We start from the raw sequence: 22,859 nt of genomic DNA, 5'->3' as shown, positions 1-22,859 counted from the left end.
CATTGTTTGCGTGTGTGGCAGGAGGCGGGTTGTGTGTGTTTGCGCTATGGATTTTGCCCAGCAAAATTGGATTAGTCCAGAAGAGAAACCATTCATTTTTTTATCACCTTATCATGGCTAATGGTCCCTTCATTTATTAGATTAGTTTCACAGCAACTTTCCCAAAATAAATTTGATTGCAGCCGTATTGACAAATTGGGCAACGATGAGAAGATTATATTTCGAACTCGGAAAAGTCCGAGCGCAGCATAGGTGGCGTTTCCCCAGTCACCAGCCGTGCACGTTCAGGCTTTCAGACCTTATAAACAGAGCACACTGAGAGCAAGAGAGGCAGAGAGCTTTCCCTTTGCCAAAAGGGGGATGAGATTATTGGGAACCAGCCCAAGTTTTTCTCGTGACCTATTTGCCACAGACTTAAAAATAGTTACTGTATTTATCCTGCTGGAGAGCGACTGTTAAACCTGGCATTGCTTCCTCTCGGCTTCTCGGGGCCTGCTGGCCAATCACAATCTGAAATGCAGCTACCTTTGCTTGACGTTTCTAGGCTGCACAAAATGCATGAGCGTATCGTCACAGGTGTAAAGCAGAAAAAACTCCAGGCCTCTGTGTTTCTGGTTTAATCACCAGTGGAAAGTGCAAGGACGGAAACAGTGCATTCAAGTGTATTTTGCTCCCGAAGGGCCGGCGCGCTATGAGTGAAAAGGTTGGCTGAAGTGGAATATGAGAATATAGTGATTAATCATTAACCTCTAATCCGGGGATGCTACTCACCTCATTAATTAAAAAAATCGGGCTAATCACATGTCTCCGCACTAACGGGCCCAATAATGTCACCGCACATCACCAGCGACAGCGCGGTGACGTCGGCTGACGCTCGGGTCCAAACGAAGTGAATTAAATCCCATTGCGTTAAATGGGAACGTATGGGGTAACGTGTTTATAACGCTGGGGGAGCGGCTTTAACATACAGCAGCCGCCAGCAGCTGATTCATGGCATCCAGGAAGCCGTCGCCTCGGCCTGATTAAATCCTCGCCGCCATCTGAAAGCAGCAGGACACATGCAGCCTTTGATTTGAGGAGTGCTGCATCAGAGCGCGCTGCCATTATGCACGGCTGTCCGCGGTGTTTGCTTTGATTAAGTCGTGCGCAGATGACACCGGGCCGGGACTGCAGCAGCGGCAGCGGCGGGCGGCGCCGCTCGCGCAGTCAAACGCGTCTTCACAGCGCGTCTTTGTGAATCCCACAACTTTTGGTGTGAGCGCCTTTGCTAACGCTAAATTCCAGGTGCCTGTACCTGCTTTTTGTTGGTCCGGGATCTGAGCTGGGCCCACCTTGCTTTTTTTGTGTCAGCGTGTGCTCCCGGGCTCCCGAGCTGTGGACTCAATATGTGTTACTGTGTCACGCCTGCCACTGATTGGATTTTGTCTTCAACAGGTTGTTAGCGGCGATTTGCCTCTTTTGTGTACATGAAGCTCAGCCTCAACCAGTTCCAGCTTAACGTGCTGTTTACACAGGAACACACTTAAGACTGTTTTAGAACAGGTCCGATCTAAAAATACCGTGTGTATGATATTTGAGCCAAGTCAGTTCCACACACACGGTGACGTCCTCCATCCCATCCCTTCCTCCTGCCTCTGAGCACACTGCAGCTGGGCATGTGCTGACTCCCACAGATCTCTAATGGCTCGTGTGATGACGTAAGGGACGTGTTGTTGAAGCCGTAGTTGATGCTCCTGGTTCCGGCATAAACGCCGGTGTGATTTGGGTCTGGGCTGCAGTCTGCACTCGTGTCTGTGTGTGTTGGTTGGGCACAGGACGCACTTTTAAGTAGGACAGTAGAAATTGATGGCCGACTCTGATAACTGACCTACATAGAGGCACGGGCAAACTACTTTCCTTACGATTTAATACAAGCATCCAGTGGTAAAATGTGCAGTAACCATGAAACCAAGCTCCAAATGATGTGGTTTGGGCTTAATTTATTTGTGATGTCAGCGTTAACCAGTGTGATATGAAACCCACCTGCGTATATCACACTTTATGCTTTGTCCTAGTCTAATATTAGCATGAAATTAAGGAGTTTTGCATTTTCCGGTGCTGTTTCACGGCCTATTTACACAGATGTGTGTAACAAATGTAAAGGTAGTCATTGTAAATACCAGGCTAATACCTGGCAATGACTCTGCAAATGACCATGACATTAACTTATTATAATGTGATATTACCTCATTGTTGCTGAGTTAATGTGAAGCTCTACAGAGGTGAGTGGAGTTGAACTCCTCCATTAGTGTGAATGTGTGAAGTAACACGTTCACCTGTTGGTGGTTTATTCACTTCCAGGAAAAGTTAGTTTTTGTCATTTTCTCCCATTTTCTTCTCTGACTTGTTGTCATTGTCCTACTTTAAATCCTCAGTTTGCAGAAATCAAGAATAATTCAGGAATAAAATTCAGCGACCTGAATGTTGCCCAAACGAGCGTCTCTCGTACAAACTCCCCGTGGCACCGTGAACTCACAAAGGCCACGCATGAGGAAAACAACAATTAACCGTCTAATTGCAATGTACGCCCACGCCGCTTCTGTGTCACTCTGCTATTTTAAAAAAAAATGATCTCATTTCAAGTAAGATCGTTTAAAGGATAAAGATCTGGAGCCACATCAACACCACGTACTGAGCAGTGGTTGTTCTGGGCCGGCCCATTTTTTAAATGAGTTTTCCCTCCCCTCTCCTTCCTCTGCTACAGTATATGTGCCCTGTGCTGTTAGAGAGTTCACGGCGCTAACTGTATTAAACAGGGGACTAACGCCCGGGGCCCTGGATCTCTAGTAATAGCAGGCAGAAATACTGATCAAAGGCCTCTAACTGTGCTGTGGGTGTTCAGGCTGCTTCCGCCTGCCTCTCTGCATTACAAGAAGCCGGCACTTGGAGGCGAGGGCGCGCGGACAGACGCGTCCCGTGGACTCGCTCCTGATTGGAGAGACGGAGGTTTGATCTCGCGTGCAGTAATTGGGGCAGGGCAGGCGGCGGCTGCAGGTGCGTTGACCCGCATGGACGTGTGCGGTGCTCGGATATGAGGGGCTCAGCAGCAGGACCCTCTAATTTAATCTGGCTAATCGGTAGTAATGCGGAGCAGGTTGTCAAAGCATTAGACTCACATGTTTATGATTGTGCAGGAGGCTGCGGCGGCAGATGACCCTCGGCGTGGATTCAAGGTCCTGCTACACTCTTTGTACGCGCCGCTGATAAATTTCTAAGTGTGTGATTATTCGCGGACTTTGGGGGCATTCAACTTTGCTGCATCACTTTACAGCTACCCCCCCCCCCCCCCCCCCCCCCCCCCCCCCCCCCCTTTCCCGAACCCATTATCTGCTGCTGCCAGGGTAAGCTTTTCCTTCCAGGTTGTGGAAGAAGAGAATCGGAGAGGCCTGGAATGAGTGTGAAATAACGAGCGAGTCCGACGAAGCCGGTAAGAGGCTGTGAAAGCGGGACCCCCCCCCCCCCCTCCAGACGACGCCCAGCCGCTCCCCGGCTAATAGGTGTGAGCCGGTGCTGCCGCGCGGCCTGGGCCGGAGGCCACACAACACCTATTAGCGGCCTCCGCGTCAAACGCCGGCGTGTTTCCATTCGCGGGGGCATCGTTTAAGTGGGGAGACCGTCGGGCGTGTGCGCGTCGGCGCCTCTCCCGCCGGCGCTGATGGCCTTCAACGGGCCGCGGAGGTCGGCCTCCTGTGCGCGGACAGGTGGAGGGTACCGCGAGCACGAGCCGGGAGGAGGCCCGTCATCGGCCTTGATCTCGGAGGACGTGACGTCGCACTGGAAAACGTCCTGTCATTTGACGGAGCAGCACAACCCCCCCCCCCCCCTCTCTCCCATCACTCCCATCACTCCCACCTCCTCCTCCACCCCATCCTTTGTTCCCCACAGGCTCCTCTCCCTCCAACGTCCCTCGCCTGTGACAAATGGCTTCTGGCGGTTGATTTGTTGGTTGTCAAAAGTGCTCGCCGCGTCGGCGTGAAGGCAGGGCGGGCGGCGCAGGAGCGGCCCCTTCCCCTCCGCCGCGCGGCGCTCCCTCACCGCCGCTCTCACCCGCTCAGACGCCTCGCTGGAAATTGATATTCTGTCTCATAAGATCTCATTAGATTAGATTTGTCTGTGTTTAAGCAGCTCGCACATTAGGTTCCCAGCCCCTCTTTTGACAAGACTGTTTTATATATTCTAGCTGGTGTCAGAAGAGGGGCTCGAGGAGAATCTTTTGTTGTTTGTGGAGGAGGGGCTGGAGGAGGAGCAGGGAAGAGAAATGGGAGTGTGAGATAAAGACTTTATGACAGGACTATGAATGTCAGTGTTTGTTACAGCCAGGCTCGAAAGCAGCACAAACTGCTCCTGTGTTTTTCCTGCTGATCTGAAGAATTAATACAATAAGCTGCTTAGGAGACTAATGTTTAATAATACACTTCACTTCGCCACTTGCTTTACGGATGTAAGTCTTTGTGTGTGACATCAATAGGATGGCATCCATATTGGGACCTGAGCATCATGTGATCAGTATGTTTATGAACCGAGCGCGTTGCAATCGACGGACCCAGTAAATTAAATACTGTACCTGACGAACCAACGTGCATTGATTCAAAAAATCAGTGGAGCTGATTCTGCGCAGCCGTGCTCATTGATCAGAGGGATAAACCGTTGGTTGAGTCCTGCCGAAACGCCTTTAACCTTGAGATCCGCCCGTCGCCAGGAAGTGGGTGACGACGAGTCCTGAGTCAACAAGTGAGCTGTGTGTGTGTGTGTGTGCGTGTGTGCGTGTGTGCGTGTGTGCGTGTGTGCGTGTGTGCGTGTGTGTGTGTGTGTGTGTGTGTGTGTGGCGCTGGGTGGCGGCCCCCACTTCATCTGACTCTCCACGATAACGCGCTGGTGCTCGTGGGTCGCGTGGCTCCTCGTTTGGGGTTAGCGGCTGTTTAAGGTGATTTTTATTCCGTCGCCATGTGTTTGCCATTTTGAAAAGAAACTCATCTCCTTTCAGTCCCACTTGCTGCTTTATTCACTAACAGTTTCTCTTTTGTGTGGTTTCCTCTTTTGCAAAAGTAATAGAATATCAGTTTTCCTTTCAACCCGTGCTATACAGACGCTAGATTGCTTTGTGCAACACCATCAAAACGCAGAGGAGAGCATTGCAATCCACTTGTGTTCAAAAGTCTAAAACCATCTTGTCTCTCTGTCTTTGTATTAAAAGAGGGGTTAAGCTTTTATCCTATAAATATGGCATGAAAATCCCACTGTCAATGACACATTCATTCTAAGGCTTGCATTAACATAAAAACGAGGGCTTGTTATACAGTGAGATTTCAATAAAAAGAACACAAAATGCATTTAATGAAATTCAGATGCTGGGCCCCAGTTCCCTGAATCTCATTAAATGAGCTTTGTGCTGTTTTTCCATCGTCTCTTTGTGGAGGAGGTCCTCGAGTGCCCTTAATAATGTGGCAGATTTCATCATATTCTTGATTTAAAGAGGACAATGTCTGTCTTGTTCACTTGTTCTTCTCCATGCCCGAGCCAATCTCCACAGATGTGCGCGCACAGTTCCTGGATGTGGCTCGGGATAATATTCCGTCTTGTTGCGCGTCTCCTTTTAGCGGCGGGAAGTTTTGTTAAGGTTTTCCACTAACTCATTCTCTCCCTCTCTGTCTCTCCCCTCCCTCCTCTGTTTCTCTCTGCATAGGATTTGGTTTCATAACCTTTGAGAGTGAAGACATCGTAGAGAAAGTCTGTGAAATTCATTTTCATGAAATCAATAATAAAATGGTAAGTCCACTCATTTTTTTCAATTCCAGGTGGGCGTTGAAGGATTAATATTTGATTTCTTTTTTCCCTTAGTATTAATAGCGGAGGCGTGTGTGTGTGTGTGTGTGTGTGTGTGTGTGTGTGTGTGTGCGCGCGCGCGCGTGTGTGTGTGTGTGTGTGTGTGCCCACGTTCATGTTCATATGCATGGGCACACACACACTTACTTAGGTGGGTCCCTGGGTTTCAGGGATGGGAAGGCAGTGGTGTGTACTGCCCACAAAGCGTGAAATTGTGTGGCTGAGTTCTGCCTGTCAGGCTGAGGGACAAGAGAGTCGAGCCTGTCCCTCTCTTTCTGAATCCCTCAACACACACACACACACACACACACACACACACACACACACACACACACACACACTCACACACACACGGGTGGGGATGTCCAGGGATGCAACAGGGAGGCTGCTGGCAGAGGCAGAGTTCATTAGTTAGGGATTATCACCTACCACACGGCGCCAGTGATGCTTGTTTTATTTACAGCGGTAATATGGTCATCTCCGAGCTCCACAGAGTTCACTAGCAGCCGCCTGAGCCGTCGTGTGACTGGCGATAATGAACAGGAACTGACCCCCCGCGGAGCAGGTGTGACATTAGAGTCTCCTTCATCCAGTTCCACCTCGCAGGCCTCTCCGGAGATCTCGCATCGTTTTAGCGCTCGTGTGGATTGTGATGGAGTGGGGAGAGCACTTGTCTCGCCGCCTGCTCCGTCGGCTCCCTCTGCCCCCGCGCGCCTTCACTCCCTCGCAACCTCCTCCCCAAAAACGAACTGACTGACTGGCCGTGTGACTGACAGGACCAATGTAGTAGAACCGTGTTCACCAGGGACCAGGCTGGGTCACATATGACCCCAGTATACATCCCTCCATGTCTGTGCGCTGCATCACAGTCGATGCTCAGGACGGCAACCAAAAAAGCCTGAGTGACAGAAATATCTGTATGCGTATGGAATTTATTCTGTCACAATCAAATGTCTCAGATCCTTTGACATGTAGGCATAACAGTGAGCGCACAAATACCACACACACAACATGAAGCCGGGGCGCTCGCTCCCCGGCATCTATTTATGCAGCAAAGCAAACGCTTGTGCAAACAAGTGCTTGATTTAAAAAATATTCGAAACTTGTCTTTGCACAATTTGTTCTGTTACAAAAATAAGGAATACAATATTTGTTTGCCAAAAAAATCACATACCAGATCTGTGGTAGACGCTGCTGCCCTCAATGATTCGCTCATTAAAAATTGGAAAATGTGTTAAAAATCGTATTTGTTTGTTGTTGTTGACACAATTACAATTAAGCCTAATTGTAAAAATAAAATAAAGTGCCCAGTAAAATAACATGAAGTATTATAATAATTTGTCTTTTTTGTTTTATTTTTAAAAATAATTACATGTATGTAGTGTGCTCCAATAAACTAAAGTGCTAAGCTTGATATCTCTATAATTAAAATTATTTGACCTACTTATAACATGTGGTACAGCCTTCAATCAAATAACACATGTTCTCCTTAAAGATGCAACAAAATCATCAATATTATGAAAAACAGTTGAGGGTTTTTGTGCCTGAAGCTGATATTTAATGCTGCAACAATTAAACCAGCAGAAAACTTTAAAAGTCTCCAACTGGTTTATTGAATGAGTGATCCATGCACCAACTCAGAGACAACAAGGAGAGTGGACGTTGTCCTGCTAATGTGTCGTATCCAAAGCGTGAAAGGTCAGTTTTGTGCAGCAAAAAGAAAAATCAAAACATTAAAGCTTCTTTCTACCTTTTGCTGCACAGGAGAGCGCCAGCTTTCCAATGTCTGAAGCAGCGGCGCACAACATAAAAAAATACCTCCTGTCTTCCTCCTTATGAAGTACAATACAGAAATAGACCTCATCCATCCTCCCCGCGAGTGTTATCTAAGATGGCCGTTGAATAATTGATGCGGACAGAAATTCCACCTCACTTGGGAGCGCTGTGGACGTACGGGGCAGCCCGCCTCCTCCTTGCCCGTCCTCTCAAGGGCTCCGGCGGTGGACCGGGTCAGCGCCCGCTCACATGTGAGTGACGGGACCTTTTAGTGCTCTGGTCAGTCACCCTGTGTTCACGCGCCACCGAGGCCTCACTCACCGGAGCGCCCTCCTCTCTGTCGCTGTGCATTGGGCCTCATATATAATTAAAAGCAGGATGCTGCTTAGCGAGACGCTCCCGGCCGGAGCCCCGGGTCCCTCTGCTCCCGCATCTGCAGACTCTCGACGTGATAAAGGGGCGGATTATCCTCCAGAGCTCCACATGATTGAAACATCATTTAGCTACAGCACCTTGTATTAAAGCCAGTAAATATTTTGAAGTAAAAATCAATGAGCAGAAGATGGTTTGACAGCTTTAAAATACTCCAGGCACTTCGTCACAGCCTCTGGCGTCCTCATATAGAAACGTGCATTTCACTCGGGGCACAGTGCGTACAGTAGGACAACAGCCTGGCAGAAAAGACAGGAGTCCCTCCATCACTCCCCAGCCTGTCATTATGCATGCGCAGCTAATTCATAATAATACCTATCAAGTATGGGCTCTGACGAGCGAGCAGCGTGCCATTAAAACGGACTCACGTTGGTTTTAGCCAAGTGCTTCTAGGTAATGTGCTTTAATGTGTCATTTTTAATATTCGAGGCTAGTGAATGATCACAACAGGAGGGAGGAATTTTCTCTTAGTCGTCAATTTCTCACTGTGTCTTCCTGACATGACCGACCAATTACTGCGGTGAGCAGGAGAATCAGCTCCGAGTCTCCCAGTCACTGAAGAAAAGGACTATTATGGTGTTAATATCACTCTTTAATACCTTCATACAGACTTCAAGTATTGATATCAGCAAAAGGAAACAAAAGGGCTGCTTTGGCTATTTATCACTGTTATATTCACTACATAATTCCATAATACTAAAGCCTTTTCATGTCATTTTGTTACATTGGTGAGAGGATGATATTGCACTGTAGCTGTGGAGATATAATACAACAGCGCCACAAAAACGCTATAGAGTCTTTTTGTCAGTCTGATATGAAGTAGAATATGAAAGATACTGATATAATTTGCTTCGTCAGTAGTTCCAGCCGTCATCAGGTGGAGTCTGCAGTGCATGAATCACCCCCGGACACACTGGCTTCTCGCTATAGACTAAAGCAGCTGTCACTGATTTCTACAGACAGAACCTTGAGTCTGTGGTTTGATGGAAATGTCCTGGAAAATATTCTTTCAAAGAGTGGAAAACGTTGAGCACTGTTTGAACATCAAGTGCCTAATAAGGGAGCGGGACTGCCCTTCGGAGGGGCTCCGGTCCCTCGCGCAGGGCTGCCTTACAACTCCTGGACTGTAAGTAATTGGATGTTTACCCTTCGCTGAAGAAGGGAAGCTTTGAGGGATGAATGAGATGGAAATCCACTCCGCACTCTGCACTCCAGGATGTCCCATAAAGGCTCAATGGTGTTCAGATCTGCTGATTGAGGAGGTGATGGAAGCCATTTGACATCAACCTGATGATCATGGCCTCACTTTTAAATGTGTCCCTCGGTGTGTATTGGTCCAGTAATGTCCTGGAGCATGGATGGAATCACACTGGGGCTCGTGGAGGCGCTACAGGGTGCACCTGCTCCCTGATACGACCCCAGCTTTTATATAACCACGCAGAGGCGCCATCAGGCAAAATGGCTTTTTTCAGATTGCTGCCCGTTTTACGGCATCATTTTGTTTTACCCAAAACTTCAAATCTTAGCAGGTTTAGCATCGCTCAGTCACCGGGGTTGTTTTTATTGATCCTGGACGGAGGCGGTGTCGAATAGCACTCCCGCTCCAAACGCCCCGGTGAATTGACCCGAGCGCTGACTTCACCTTGGGCTCCGCTGCCTATTGTGCTTCATCATTAGGTTGCGTTGACCTTGTCAGCATGCTAAACCACTGTTCAGCGCCGCGCTTGCGTGCGCCCGCCCCGCTCAGCCTTTAGAGCGCCTCCGCTGCGCTTTCGCCAGCCGCCACGTGCAGGATCTCCCTCTAATAGAAAACGTTCACGTAGGAAATCGCTGGAGGTTCTAGCCGCAGTTTTTCAGGAATATCAGTGGTCCTGTTGCCTAAATAAACTGCTTGTTCCGTGCCTGTGATAAGCCTCCTGAGTGAGTAATCCCACCCCACCACCGCTGACATTGTGCATTCGGAGCCGTGACATTTCCTGACTATTCAGTCTATGTGTTTTGACTGTTCAGCTGGAAGTGGGAGCTGGACTAAATGAATCACTCTGCCAGTGTGCTGATGGAATCCATTCACTAGTGGAGCTAAAAGTAGACCCCCCCCCCCCCCCCCCCCCCCAGCACACACACACACACACACACACACACACACACACATACACACACACACACACACACAAACATGCAACACACCCACAACACTCATCGCAGAAGGACAGTCGCTGCCAGTCCATCACGCCCACGCCTCCCTCTTACATCTACAAGGTTAATATTTATGGGAGGTATAAATTGAAAATGTCATAACTAGAGTGTTTCTACTCTTGTTTGTTTTGGTTTTTTTTTCTCATCGGACAGATGCATTACTGTAACACTTCTTCGAGTGCACGTCTGTGTGTTTATATGGTGGTTTAAATACTGTCTAGTTATTCTGACTTCGCAAGTAGAAGAAAGAGGAAGCCGCGTGGGTCACAGAGACAAACGCAGAGGATTTTGTGTCTGAAAGGGGCCGAGTCTCTGTACAGTACAATATGTACAGTGTTTATCGATCTACAGGACTGCTGCTTTGATTTGTCTCCCTCCCTCATGTACAGTACAGCAACTGGATCTTTTAAACATGAGACTCCATTAGAGTCATTTCCTCCTCCTGCTGGTGATAAACTGGGCTGCAGGTCGCTCAGACAAGCCCCGTTTTGTCACAACGCTGTTTGTAGCACAATAGAATCTGAAGGTTTGCTCTCGTCGCTGGAACTCGCTCCAACTTCCAGTATTTCAGTATTTTGGCCTGTTAAACCAGGGGGATCCCTGTCCCCGAGAAGCCTCCTCCACCTGATGATGTGCTGCTTTCATATAATCAAGAATCACAAGCACAACTGCACGAGCCATAATTCAGGTTGACATTTGCAGTCGGAGTAAAACGAGAGACTGTGAATCCAGCACATGAATCGGCGCTTTCACAGCTGCTGACCCTTTGTAGTGCCTCATTGTCAGGCTTGGAAGTGTCTCGCCGTCCTCCTCTCTCCCTCGTTCTCTTACTTAGTTCACTCTCGAGAGCTCCCGCCTCCCTCCCTCAAACGCTCCTGCGCGTTTGAAGCAGGTGAACACCCACACACTCGCACTTTCACAGATCCCGGCTCCTGGCTGGTTTTAAATCCACGACAAGGAGTCCTCTCTCTCTCCCTGAATATCAAAGACGGGCGTCTGAGAGCATGCAGGCAGGACTTCCACGCGTCCCTGTCTCGCGTCCGGCCCGCTGGATGGCGGCGGGGGCCGCTCCGGGACGCTGTCATGTCTGTGCCGTGGGGCCGCGTGAACGCGTGAAAGTCCCAGCAGTGTGCTGGGATTTCTAACGGAGCCATTTGTCCCACCCAGTCCCTCCTAGTTCCATGCCAGGGGTCGCTCCCTGACAATGGGAGCGTCTGTGCCTCGTGTCAAAGCATAGCAGGCGAACAAGGGGCCAGAGCAGCCGTGACAGCTACAAAGTGGCCTAGGGAGCTGTGCGCTGTAATGAAAGGGCTCTGCAACGCAGCAACTTCCTCCCTGATACAAACCTTTTTCATTAGCCCTTGCTTTTTTTTTCCATTTTTACCACTGTTTATTACAGTCTTGGAGTTTTATCACAGTCCGGCGCTTCACGGCAGCATTGTGTGCCGCGGCGTTCGTAGCGCACCTGTGCGCGCGCCCTGTCAGGAAGCGCGGCGGCCATTTGTATGGATGCCGGGCTCCACCTCGGCGGAGGCGCGGCGGGTCCGCGATGACATGTGAATCGCGGCGGCCGAGAAAACCCTGCTTAAGTGGAGGCAGCGGGGAGGAGCGGGCGAAAGCCAGGAGGCGAACAGACAAACAGATGGACAGGCTGATGCCAAGCAGGCAGTGGAGCAAATAGATTGTGCAGCGTGGTGAACGGGACCCGGCCCACCGCAGAACCGCCCGCAGACAGGAGAGCGGGCCGTCGGCGGCTCCTGGTTCCCTCTGTTTCGCGCAGACACAAAGGACGCGCAGTGAACGGGCCTCTCGTCGTCCCCCTCACGTACTGTAGGCGGAGGAGACGTCCGTCCCGCGAGGATGGGGGGGGGGGGGGGGCGGAGCTGTTTGCGTGAGAGCCGGTGCGAGGGAGGGAGACGTTAGACGGAGCTGCAGGTGGAATTGGAGCGTTCGGGCACCGGGGACTCGGGCCCAGCACGCGCACACAAAGACATTTTCGCTTCTCAAACGTACATTTTGGCCGGCTTTAGGCTTTAAAGGCGCCGCGCTGGCACGACTTGACTGAAGTGACAAAAAAAACAAAAAAAAACAGGGAGAACAAATCAGGATTTAGTGGAGAGTATTGCTTTTGTGATTTTCTGTGTTTGGATAAGACAAAAAGTGCTTTTCACAGACACACTGGGCAAACTGCCCCTCAGCGGGACTTGGGTAATGGCGTTGGAGAACAGAGCTTCTCTCGTCTTTATGTCTCAGGAACTCTTGGAAAGTATTTAGCTTCTATTTCCCCGAGGCACCGGGCACATGCTCACTGGAGCAATAACCTTTGCTTTAATACAGGGGGAGCATGATGTTTGGATGAGCATGTTTTCCTTAGAGATTTCCTCGAAAATGTGAGGAGCTCAGATTGACTCGGTCTTGTTTTTTCCTCTATGGAAAACATGTAGCACTGTGCAAGTCAAATAGAAAACCACCTTAAAGAGCTGAGACAGCCCTGTCAGATCTGTCTGAATGTGTGCATACACAGTCTAATGGTTTGTCTGTGTGTGTGTGTGTGTGTGTGTGTGTGTGTGTGGGTGTGTGTTTGTCTGCTTTGTGTGTGTGTGTGTGAACATCTGCATATGTGGTGTGTGTGTGTCTGTCTACATAGGTAGAATGTAAGAAGGCCCAGCCCAAGGAGGTGATGTTCCCACCAGGTACACGGGGGCGAGCCAGGGGTCTGCCCTACACCATGGATGCCTTCATGCTGGGGATGGGCATGCTGAGTGAGTCTAACACACACACACACACGCGCACACACACACGCACGGCGAGTTGCTCCCAGCAACAGATCTGGAAACCTCAAAACTTAAAGTAAAATGAAAAGATAAAATGTGAGCGGAGGCCTTTCGGAGCGAGGCGGGGGCAGCGCGTCGTCGTCGCCCGGCCGTCAACGTCCAAGCTGCTAAGAAAACGGACGTATGCAAACGCTGGTCTCCGCAGCCACATTAGCCGGGCGCTGCCCCTAATTAGGCCGCTTCAAGGTGTGCCACCAGTGGCCACTGTGGTCTATTTCTAGTGGAGTCTGGTACAAGCAGCCCCTGGGCATATAGGAGCAGACCAGCACATTAGCAGGCTAAATGAAGAGGAAAATTGGTGTAATGTCATATTAAGGATTCATCACTGTGCCCCCCTTAATGGGTAATGAAGGGGACACACATGTCAGAGAGAGATCTCATCTACAGGGACCTCAGCTGCTGGCCCACCCCTCTTCATTTCCACCCAGCCCCTGCCCGGGGGTCCTTTTATTTAACACTACTGCACCCACTCCCACCACGGCCTCCCGCCTCGCCCCGCGTCCGACCGCGGATCCGCCGGGGCCGACGCGCCGTCTGCTTCCCTGATGTGTGTCAGCCACGTCCGCGCATGTGATCTCGCGCCTGCGACCCAGGCCAATGGATTTGCCCTACATAAAACATTTATTCTTTCCACAAATGCAAGAGAGACGTGCGGCTGATTAGAAAAGACTCGTTTCCCCGCGCGGCCCCCTCCCCTCCGTCGTGGAGCAGGTGCAACAGTCAGGCATTTTTATCCGCGCCAGGTAATGCTCTGTCTTTGAACGTCGATAATGATCATTTTGCGATTTTACACCTGTCTGTAAATTCGTTGCATGAACCGTCGCTTATTGCGAGCGAGAATTTTTGGGGCGATAAAGTTGTTTGTGGCGAGAACCGGGGGCTTCCGTGTGAGTCGCCCCCAGCTCCATCTCATCTGTTAGAAGTATTTAACAAGCACAGTGAACTTTTCAGGAACTTATTACAGGCTAATGCGTCCGCGGGAGGAGAGCACTCTTCCCCTCCACTGGGAGACGGCGGGCAGGAAAGCAGTGATGTGCTCATGTGAGAATATTAACAGCCAACTTGTTTGGAGACACTCTTATCTAAATGAAATTGGAACAAGGACAGTGAAACATTCCTTTATATAATTTGCATTTGGAAAAAGGGACCCTGGGCTCATTATTTAAGAAAGTGTAAGCTCCTTTTGTGCCAAATCTCATTAAAGACATCCCTAGCTCCTTTGTTTACCGCCTCTAATCGAGGCATTTATCTTTATTGTGTTGTGCCCGATGTATGTTTGCTGAAATTAATACACATTTGAGCCTGGGTGAGGTATGGGTGTAGCAGATGGATAATTGATTTTAAAGTGAATCAGAACTGTTGAGCCATAAAATGGGTACATTAGCATGCATATTAATGAGCTAAATAAGAGCACTAAGAGGCCGCCACCAGGCCAGACACAATGGCAAGCTTCATTTAGGGGAGCAGTAAGACGGGAGCTTTCCTCCGTCTCTGGGTTTTTCCTCCCACTTTCGCGTTTCACAATATTTGTAGATGTGCGTTTAATACGGCTTTCATGAGACAGTAACTTGGCATCTTGATCCACTTTCCCAGCGCTTTTATGTTGCGCTCCAAAGCTCTATTCACATCTGGATGCGGCTCCCTCATTTCCAGTGGCAATGTATTGTAATGCACTACATCCGCCAAGAAAATGACTTTGCCATTTCAGAAAATGTTAAAATAAGGAGCTGCGGCATCTAAGTCAACAGCTTGAGTTTGTCATTTATTCTCTTTAAGAAGCAGGACAGCATCAAACACATAATATCCTATATTTTGCGGTCCGTGATAGCGTTTCATCGCATCATATCACAGGTCTTCTCAGGCCAAACAAACAGTGAGGGGGTTTTGTGAAAGCTATCCATCTGTAGCTTCCTTGTGATGACTTCTCATCAGCAGCTGATGAGGATTTTTATTTTTCCCCCTCCGGTGCAGCCTCTGTCCTATTTCATCCTCACCAGACCCCCTCAGCACCTCTTTGGGTTGCATTGCCTTTTGTCTGCGAGTGGGGGGGGGGGTTCGGGTCTGAGAGAAGCACTTTCCCATTGGGTCAGGAATAAATTGAACTTTTTCATGGACAGCAAACACTGATTAGATATTTATGACCAAGGTCAACCTTTCTGATTCCAGCTGGCAAAGGCTGTGAGGCATACAGAGCGGCGCATCAGCACACGGACACGCACACACGCACACACACGTGCACACAAATATGCATAGGTTGATTGAAAGTGTTAGACACAGGCGCCGTACACCAGCTACAGTATGCTCATACTCCAGAACATATAATTTATGCATCGTACAGTAACATTTACTAGGTGGTATGTAGGACTATATCTCAGTTAGTTGTAATTACTATCTGCTCTGTCGGTGAGAATTAGCAGCCCAACATTTAAATGCTACTGTAGCCGCAGCCAATACATCAGACCAGTAGTAGTTAACAAGAGCTGTGAACATGAAAGCCTCAAAGAGGTTTCTGAGGTCAGTTTCTGAGGTGTAGCTTACACACAGTGAGGAAGGAGTTATCAAGCCCGGCTCCGGTGATTCATTCCTGGCCTAAAGGACTTCCTCTTATTAGGTAATTTAGTCCAGGCTTATGGTTGAAGGTGATAATAGCTGGAGGAAAACAGATAAAGACTGAGACATATACTATAATTAGAGGGTTAATTATGTTTATATTACCTTTGATGGTGCTCAAATTCTCAGTGAATCACACAAAGGCCCCACTCGCTCACCCATCCCCGCTTCTCAAATGTCTTGTTTTGTCTGTCTCCCACGTCCCTCCCCGCCCGCTCCCTCGCACCCGCTTCCCTCAATATGTTGCCCACAGCTGCTTCCGTCTGAAAACTGTCCAGCTAATTAACTGGCGGGTCTGCGGTTGTAATAAGAATCATGACAGCAGATGAACAATGCATCTGCTACTCTTAAAATTTCCTAATGACACTGGGTCCACTTTGGGGCCCAGCGTGGCCCCGCGTCCATCCAGGGACTGTGCACCTCGGAAATGAGTGTGTACCTGTGGAAAACGGGAGGAGCTGCACGGAGCTGTGCTGTTTTCACCAGACGGCACGCAGCCACATTAGCACAGGAACCTCACTGTTATGCCGAAGACGGTCGGAGCATAAACACACGCCAACGTCATCTCGAGGCATCTGCTATAAAGTGTTAGGCTGAGCTGTAAAAAATGCCGGCGAACTTATGGCCGAGTAAAAAATGGAAATGAATTAGCGCATGAGGAGCGTCGCCGCTCGTCTGGAGGCGGCCGGCGCGTGCGGCCGCGCTGGCGATCGGCCGCTCGCGCGTTAACCTTAAACCTGTTAAGCTGTAACGCCGCCGCTTATTGATCCACGCGGGGGAACTCTCCTTTAAAGCGCGATGGTGTATAATATTAGCAGCTTTTAAACACTCACAGTTTAATTCACAAGGTCTGCTCCTCTCCAAAGAAAAAGCTCCCTTTTACAGTCGTGGCCTTTGCTTTTGTCGCCTGTAAAACCCTTTCACTCACTAAATTCATTGCCGATCTTGACATAGCGGCACTTTAAACAAAGTCCTGCCAGATGAGCGGCGCCGTCGAGTTTGGAGGTTAATGTAATTGAAACGGTTTGTCGTCCTGTTTTGTTGTTTGTCGTCGAAGAGCAACTGTTTTTCGGGTTGACAATCCACCATCAACAATATGAGCCATAAATACTGTACGCGCTGCCTCTTTATGCAGCTTGAACCATAAAAATAAATCAATCCTTGCTTATTGCACGTCTTCAAACGAGGCAAGTTGGGGTTGCACATAATAATGTGATACGTGACTCTGGCTCGTAACTATTTCAGGCTCATATTTATCTTTATTGTTGATTATTATACTTTTTAGCTGACAAATGAGTGATGGAGTGTAGTCGGCTTGTTTTCCTGTCAAGGTGAATATATTTGTAGCTGTTGCTCCAGTACGTTGGTATCTTACTGACTCTCATTTCCCTCCCCTCTGTCAAAGGTTACCCAAATATCGTGGCAACGTACGGCCGTGGATACACTGGATTCGCACCGAGCTACAGCTACCAGTTCCCGGGTGAGTTGAAGGCCTCTCTGCTGCACTTTCCGCACCCACGGACCCGATCGCATCCACGCACAGGCGCTCATCAATATACACGTCGCTCAGCAAATAATCTTCAGGGTTAGAAGAATGCTACGTGCGTCGACTCCCCAAGCGGCTTTTTGAAAGCTGACGTATAATGAAGTAAATTGCTTACTCCTTTTTATCCCGTATTTTGAACACCGCCATGACCAAATGTCTAAAATGGGGGAAAAGTTCTCCGTCTTCTGCGGCTCAATGTATGCAAATTCGCCTGTGGAGGAGCGGAAACAAAATAAGCACGGCTTTGTGTAGGCAGATTTTAAAATGTGATTCTCATAATGGAAAATGAATGAAGTCATTTTCTGCATTAAAAGTGTTGACTCAGAGCAGTGGTCACTTTAATGGAAGGCGGTGCAGGAGGCGTGGAGGTGAGCAGCTCCACCTGTGTGCTGGGAGCGGGCGGCCTGTCAATTTCATGCTTTGTTCAGGGACTTTACACGTACTTTGTTTGCCGCGCCAGACATCATTCCTTGCACTGATAAGACGGAATGGGAAATATCTGACGGCTCAGCTCAGATCCCGGTAATATCTTTGTGAAATAGATTCAGAAATGGTGAGCGAGGCGGTCCAGCTGCGACCACCTGCGGATCAGACACATGCTCGATTCATACTTGACCACAACATTATGAAACAGGGGAAAGAGGCATGGCACCTATCAGTGAGGGTGAGCTTGAGGGGCAAACATATGCATATGACACCAGGAATAGCCAAAATGTGTAGTCATCAATTCTCTACACTGCGAAAGGATCATTTATGATCTTGGACGCCATGGATGAATAGAGAGACGGGAGATTAAAGGGAACTGAGCTATCAGTATTTTCTCTGTAGAACTCTAGTTAAACATGGATTTTAAAAATGTTTACTATTTACAACAAATTAAGGAATATCACCTTCCCCGAGGCGGAATGTATGATCCTGTCCATGTTAAACTCAATTTAAAGACTCTGATAAAGCTGTATGATTAAAACAGCCTCCTCTGGGCTTGCTCAACTCTTGACAGGGTAATTGGAATTTTTAATGTATGTATCAAACTCCTTGTCCAAATTAAATAACCCCAGGCCAAATATTGACTAGTGTCCTTCCCTACTAAGATGTGGAAAGCATCCTCAATTTAAGATCAAAGTCATTTTTTCTCACTGTACACAACCGCGCAGGAAGACTCCTAAAAATAAATAGAGCCGGGACCAGACAGGCTGGATCCAGGAGGCGTAAATTGTGGGCAGCATTTCAAGCCGTATTTTTTTTTCATACCTAGTAAACCTCAGAGGTCCGCTGCTTACAGGAAAAAAAGGGTGGTTAGGCAATTGCTCAATTGTGTCAAGATAAAACAGCGATAAAAAATTGATGAGTGATGAAACACGGAATTAAGTAGAAACAGCCAAATAAGACATCTGGGGGAAAAGCAAAGCGAGGCCGACGTGCCCCCCGCTACATCAAAGTTCAAGTGTGTGAAACTGAATCCGAGCCAGATGTGAAATCTATACAGCTTCCAGTGCAGCCACAGCTGTTAAACCCAACCTGACAACTTACATTAGTCCCGTGCTCCTTGTTGAGGCATGCGTTCCAGCATTGATGTAATATCGAGTATTTAGTCTGTGTCATGCTGTGTTTCAGCGTGGCTGCATTTGTATGCTCCGAGGTTGCTTTCAAAACTCTTTCATCATTGCACAGACTTCATTACTATTTAATGCACTTAGAGACCTTCACATATTACTGATCATAAATCACATCATCTTCTATTTGTCAGAAACGTGTCCATGCAGCCGATAGCCCCTCAGACTCGCCTCAGACATCCACTGTCTGACACAGGAAGACACCAGTGTGCCTGTCGCCACGGCGCTGATTAGACGCGGGCTTCGTTAAAGACGCCCGCTCTGCTTAATAATCGCACGCTGTTCACCTGGCGGCGGCGTTGTTTTTCGGCGCTGCGCTTAAACCGAAGGTGGACCCGATGCGCGGAGATGATGCCGCAATCAAGCAGACGGCGTTGTGTTGTGTCTCAGAATTACAAACGGTAAGGAGGGTGTAACAAATGATTAGCAGCATCCCGAATACAACACGCCGCGCGTTATATATCTACCAGAGCTGTTCTTTCAGCCACTTGATTGTTCACTCCATCAAAGTAACAGGTTTGCTGCAGCTTTAATTTGATTGATTTGTTTTCACTAACCCGAGTAAGAAAGGCTTGTAACGCAATAATACCCAGTGACGTATGGCAGGCGTCTCTTTCTAATCCCATTGTAACCCAAAAATGCTCATGTACTGTACAGAGGAGAAAAAGACTTAAATACTTAAATATTAATTTATCATCCATCATCGTCTCAACAGAACACGCTCCCCCCGCTGCTGCTGCATGTGCTGTCAAGCTGGCTCTCAGTAGTCACGGTAACGCCCGCCTTATTAATGATGACAGCCAATCAGAATGATTAATACCAACATGTGACCGTGACGCAAGCGGAGGCATATTCTAGCCCGCTTTATCCCCCCCGGTATCAACCTTGGCATCGAAAATGTGTGCTGCTACTATGCACGGTGACAGTGAACTGAAGAATAAGCAGAGAGCTCACAGGGAGGAATCTGTCAGTGTTGGGTGGAGGAATCAGCCAGACTACCTACTGTACCACACTTTGTTTGCAGCTACTGTCACTTCACATACTGTACATTCAATAAGGACCTACTGCTCATATGATAGAGCATTAAATCCTTTTTAATTACCACGGTTTAATTCTTCGCTCTCATATGCAGCCGTGCTTTGTCTCTGCATCACTCCTGCCATGACATAAATAACTTTACATGGCAGCTGGGGCCAGAATCAAAGTATAAATATGCGGCGCACGTCGCCAGTACAGAAGTTGACTTAAATTATCAGACTTCAGAACTAAACTTTATCAGGCTACAAAGAGGACACTAAAATTCAAAGTGTCTTTGAATGAAAACGTAGTAAAAGGGGCCTCACTTTGAGTCCATCAGACATTAAAGAGCGGCCCGTTCCCCAGACGCTGCAGTTACAATGAGCGAACAGCGCGTCTTTTCACACGACTTCAAAAGGGGGGAAAACGCATGAGTTTGATCCTTGTCTTGTCTCGTGTCGCCGCGAGTGAGGAAATCATCCGTCCCGCTTTTAGACGTCTTCCATTTGCTTTTCTGCCCCTGATAAACCATGTGGAGGACGGAAGGAAGGCTTCACCCACCAAACTCTGGAGAACAGATTACATAAAACATTATATTTGTCTTAGCTAAACCCCCAAATTGAGCTTTAAGTGTGGCTACAAACCCAAAATGTCACAGTAGCAGCGCGTAACTCTCCTCTCTGTGCAGCACTTTAATTAGCATTCGCTGATGAATGTTCTATTGTATAATTCAGCCTTTGGCGCCCAGGGGAACATCCCAGGACGTGCGTGACTCTGGGCTGGTGGACCTAACATGGTATAGACAATGAAAATCCCACACCCTTACTGTACGCTGGGCGCTTTTCTCACCTCTGTGCACGTCAAAATGGAAACGCACAGAAAGAAAGGGACGCTGACGCGGTGTAGTGTTCCACACAGTGGCAGCGGGAGGTAGAGAAGGAGAAATATGGGGAGGTTTAATAATGGTAGTATTCGCTATTGTGCATATGATGTATGCATGAATAAGAAGCTTGTCCGCGTTAGGGAAATGTAATTAAAAAAAGAAAATGGTGAATGCATGTGTGCATAATGCCTGTGAATAGTGCACATCAAAAGCAGGGACACGCCCCCTCATACATTCATATTGTACTTTCTATTGTTAACCAGCCTTGTATCGGTTCCTTTCATTAAATGCACATGAATGCACAGATGAGCGCGCGCAGAAAGGGCACATGCTTACAGCCCAGACTCAGAAGCTGCGTCGGAAGGGACTTAACGGGGAGCTTCTCTCCACTCCGCCGTCCTCTTCTGCGACTCGCTGCCTCCACAGTCGTGCCCTCGGAGCCTCCCCTGGCATAAATGACCATTATGGCTCCATTAGGGCTGCTGCTAGGAGGTCATTATGCTACACTGAAAAAACAGGGGATGAAGATGTTAGTGTGGTCCCATCAGGGGAGAGACACAGACTGAGTGAGAGGAAGGCATAACACTCAGTCATCCAGCTACTCCAGATGTCATCACAGACAAACAGCAATTCAGGTCCAGTGAGTCAGCCTCTTAAGTAGTAAAAGAACGGAGGGAAGGGATGATTAAGGACGGGAGAGGGCAGCGGTAAGTGCGGCGAGGGTGCAGTGAATTCAGGGGGTCGTGGTAATTTTGGGTGGCCAGTTATCTTAGCACTAAGGAGATAAACCAGAGAAGAGATTATAGTGGTTGTGTGGAGTCTAGGTAGGTTGTTCTTGTCTGGGTCCCATACTTTATGTCACCAGACTAGTCCGCCGTTCTGTTGCTACAGTAACACAATTTAGCTGTATTATATGGTTGAAATGCAGCCCCGGGGCAGATACCTGGGTCCTCGTGGCTGTGGGATGAAGTCAGGGACAAGGTGGGTGTCACATTCAGCCCGACAAAGAGACACGGCTGCGGCTCACGCTTCACACAGCTGTAAGTACCAGTCAAAGAAGGCTGTTGACCCCTTGACCCGCACTTCTGCCGCAATAGCCGGAAAATACAAAGGTACAAGAAGCGGCTATCATCTCAGCAGGAGGCATAAATGGAAGAGAGCTGCTGACCTGTGCAATTGGTTTAATGCGGTTACTCCTGGGGTTGCATGCCCCTAAACTGGGAAGAGGCAGCCCGAGCATGTGATAGATGTCCCAGAGGTCACACGGGGCCACCAGACAGGGACGCCAGTCGGCCTCCCACCGCTCAGCACACGTCTCATGTTTTTGACACGACACTGCAAAGTTGGAAAACTTCTGACGCAAGTTATGATCCAGCAACGTCGGAGGCTCCTGGGACTGTGTGCGCGTGTACTGTATTTCCATCCTGCAGTCCTGATTGTGAGTGGATGGGACGAGCTCACAAAGACAAGTCCAATAGATGCATGCAGCTTCGCCCTAAGACGTCGACAGAGGAGTGTGTTGAAAGTGTTGGAGTGCAGCCTTGAGGACGACGCCACAGTGCATCGACGCCGACCGTGATTAAGAGTGTGAAACTTTTCTTGCCGCTTCATTACTTCTTGCATGGATGAGGAGGTAGTTTGGGACACGCAGCACAGTCATCATCAGCACATCTAATGACCTTATGTATTCAGATATGGCCCATATTTCCTACGTTGGTCCACTTCCTGGCTGCAGTACAGGAGCAGATGGAAAAAGTCAGTGGCCTGAGGCTAATGGGGAGCTTACCTGCGCCGCTGGTGAATGCAACATTGTCCCTCATACTGTAAGACAAATCCCAATGTTAGTGTATTAACTGCGCCCATGAGACGCAGCGGCGTGGCTGCTTTCTGTTGAGCTCGCGGTACACGCCGGATTGATCCTCAGATCCTGTGACCGTCTCTCTACGAGCTGGATGAGCTGTGACCCCAGCAAGTGGTCCCACAGGCCGGAGCGAGCGCCACGGGGCGGGGAGCAGATGGCCCTCCCGATGCCACACTGACTCACAGATTGGCTTTAATTGCCACGGCCGATCATTAGCCCAATGGGTCTG

At 48.8% G+C, this 22,859-nt stretch overlaps 1 protein-coding gene across 8 annotated transcripts in view; it reads left to right on the top strand.

Annotated features, from left to right (window-relative positions):
- Window positions 1-22,859, top strand: part of msi2b (musashi RNA-binding protein 2b) — a 172,348-nt gene that overhangs the window by 120,380 nt on the left and 29,109 nt on the right. For all 8 annotated transcript variants that reach the window (XM_029173020.3, XM_029173019.3, XM_029173022.3 and 5 more), the window contains exons 8-10: window positions 5,723-5,805; window positions 12,914-13,028; window positions 17,116-17,190. In XM_029173020.3, the coding sequence (XP_029028853.1) occupies window positions 5,723-5,805; window positions 12,914-13,028; window positions 17,116-17,190 (273 nt within the window). The remainder of the gene's footprint in view (window positions 1-5,722; window positions 5,806-12,913; window positions 13,029-17,115; window positions 17,191-22,859) is intronic.

The sequence above is a fragment of the Betta splendens genome, chromosome 14 (genome assembly GCF_900634795.4).
Source record: "Betta splendens chromosome 14, fBetSpl5.4, whole genome shotgun sequence".
Taxonomy (NCBI): Eukaryota; Metazoa; Chordata; class Actinopteri; order Anabantiformes; family Osphronemidae; genus Betta; species Betta splendens.
The sequence above is the reverse complement of the archived record's forward strand: the minus strand, read 5'-3'. Positions and strand labels throughout refer to the sequence as shown.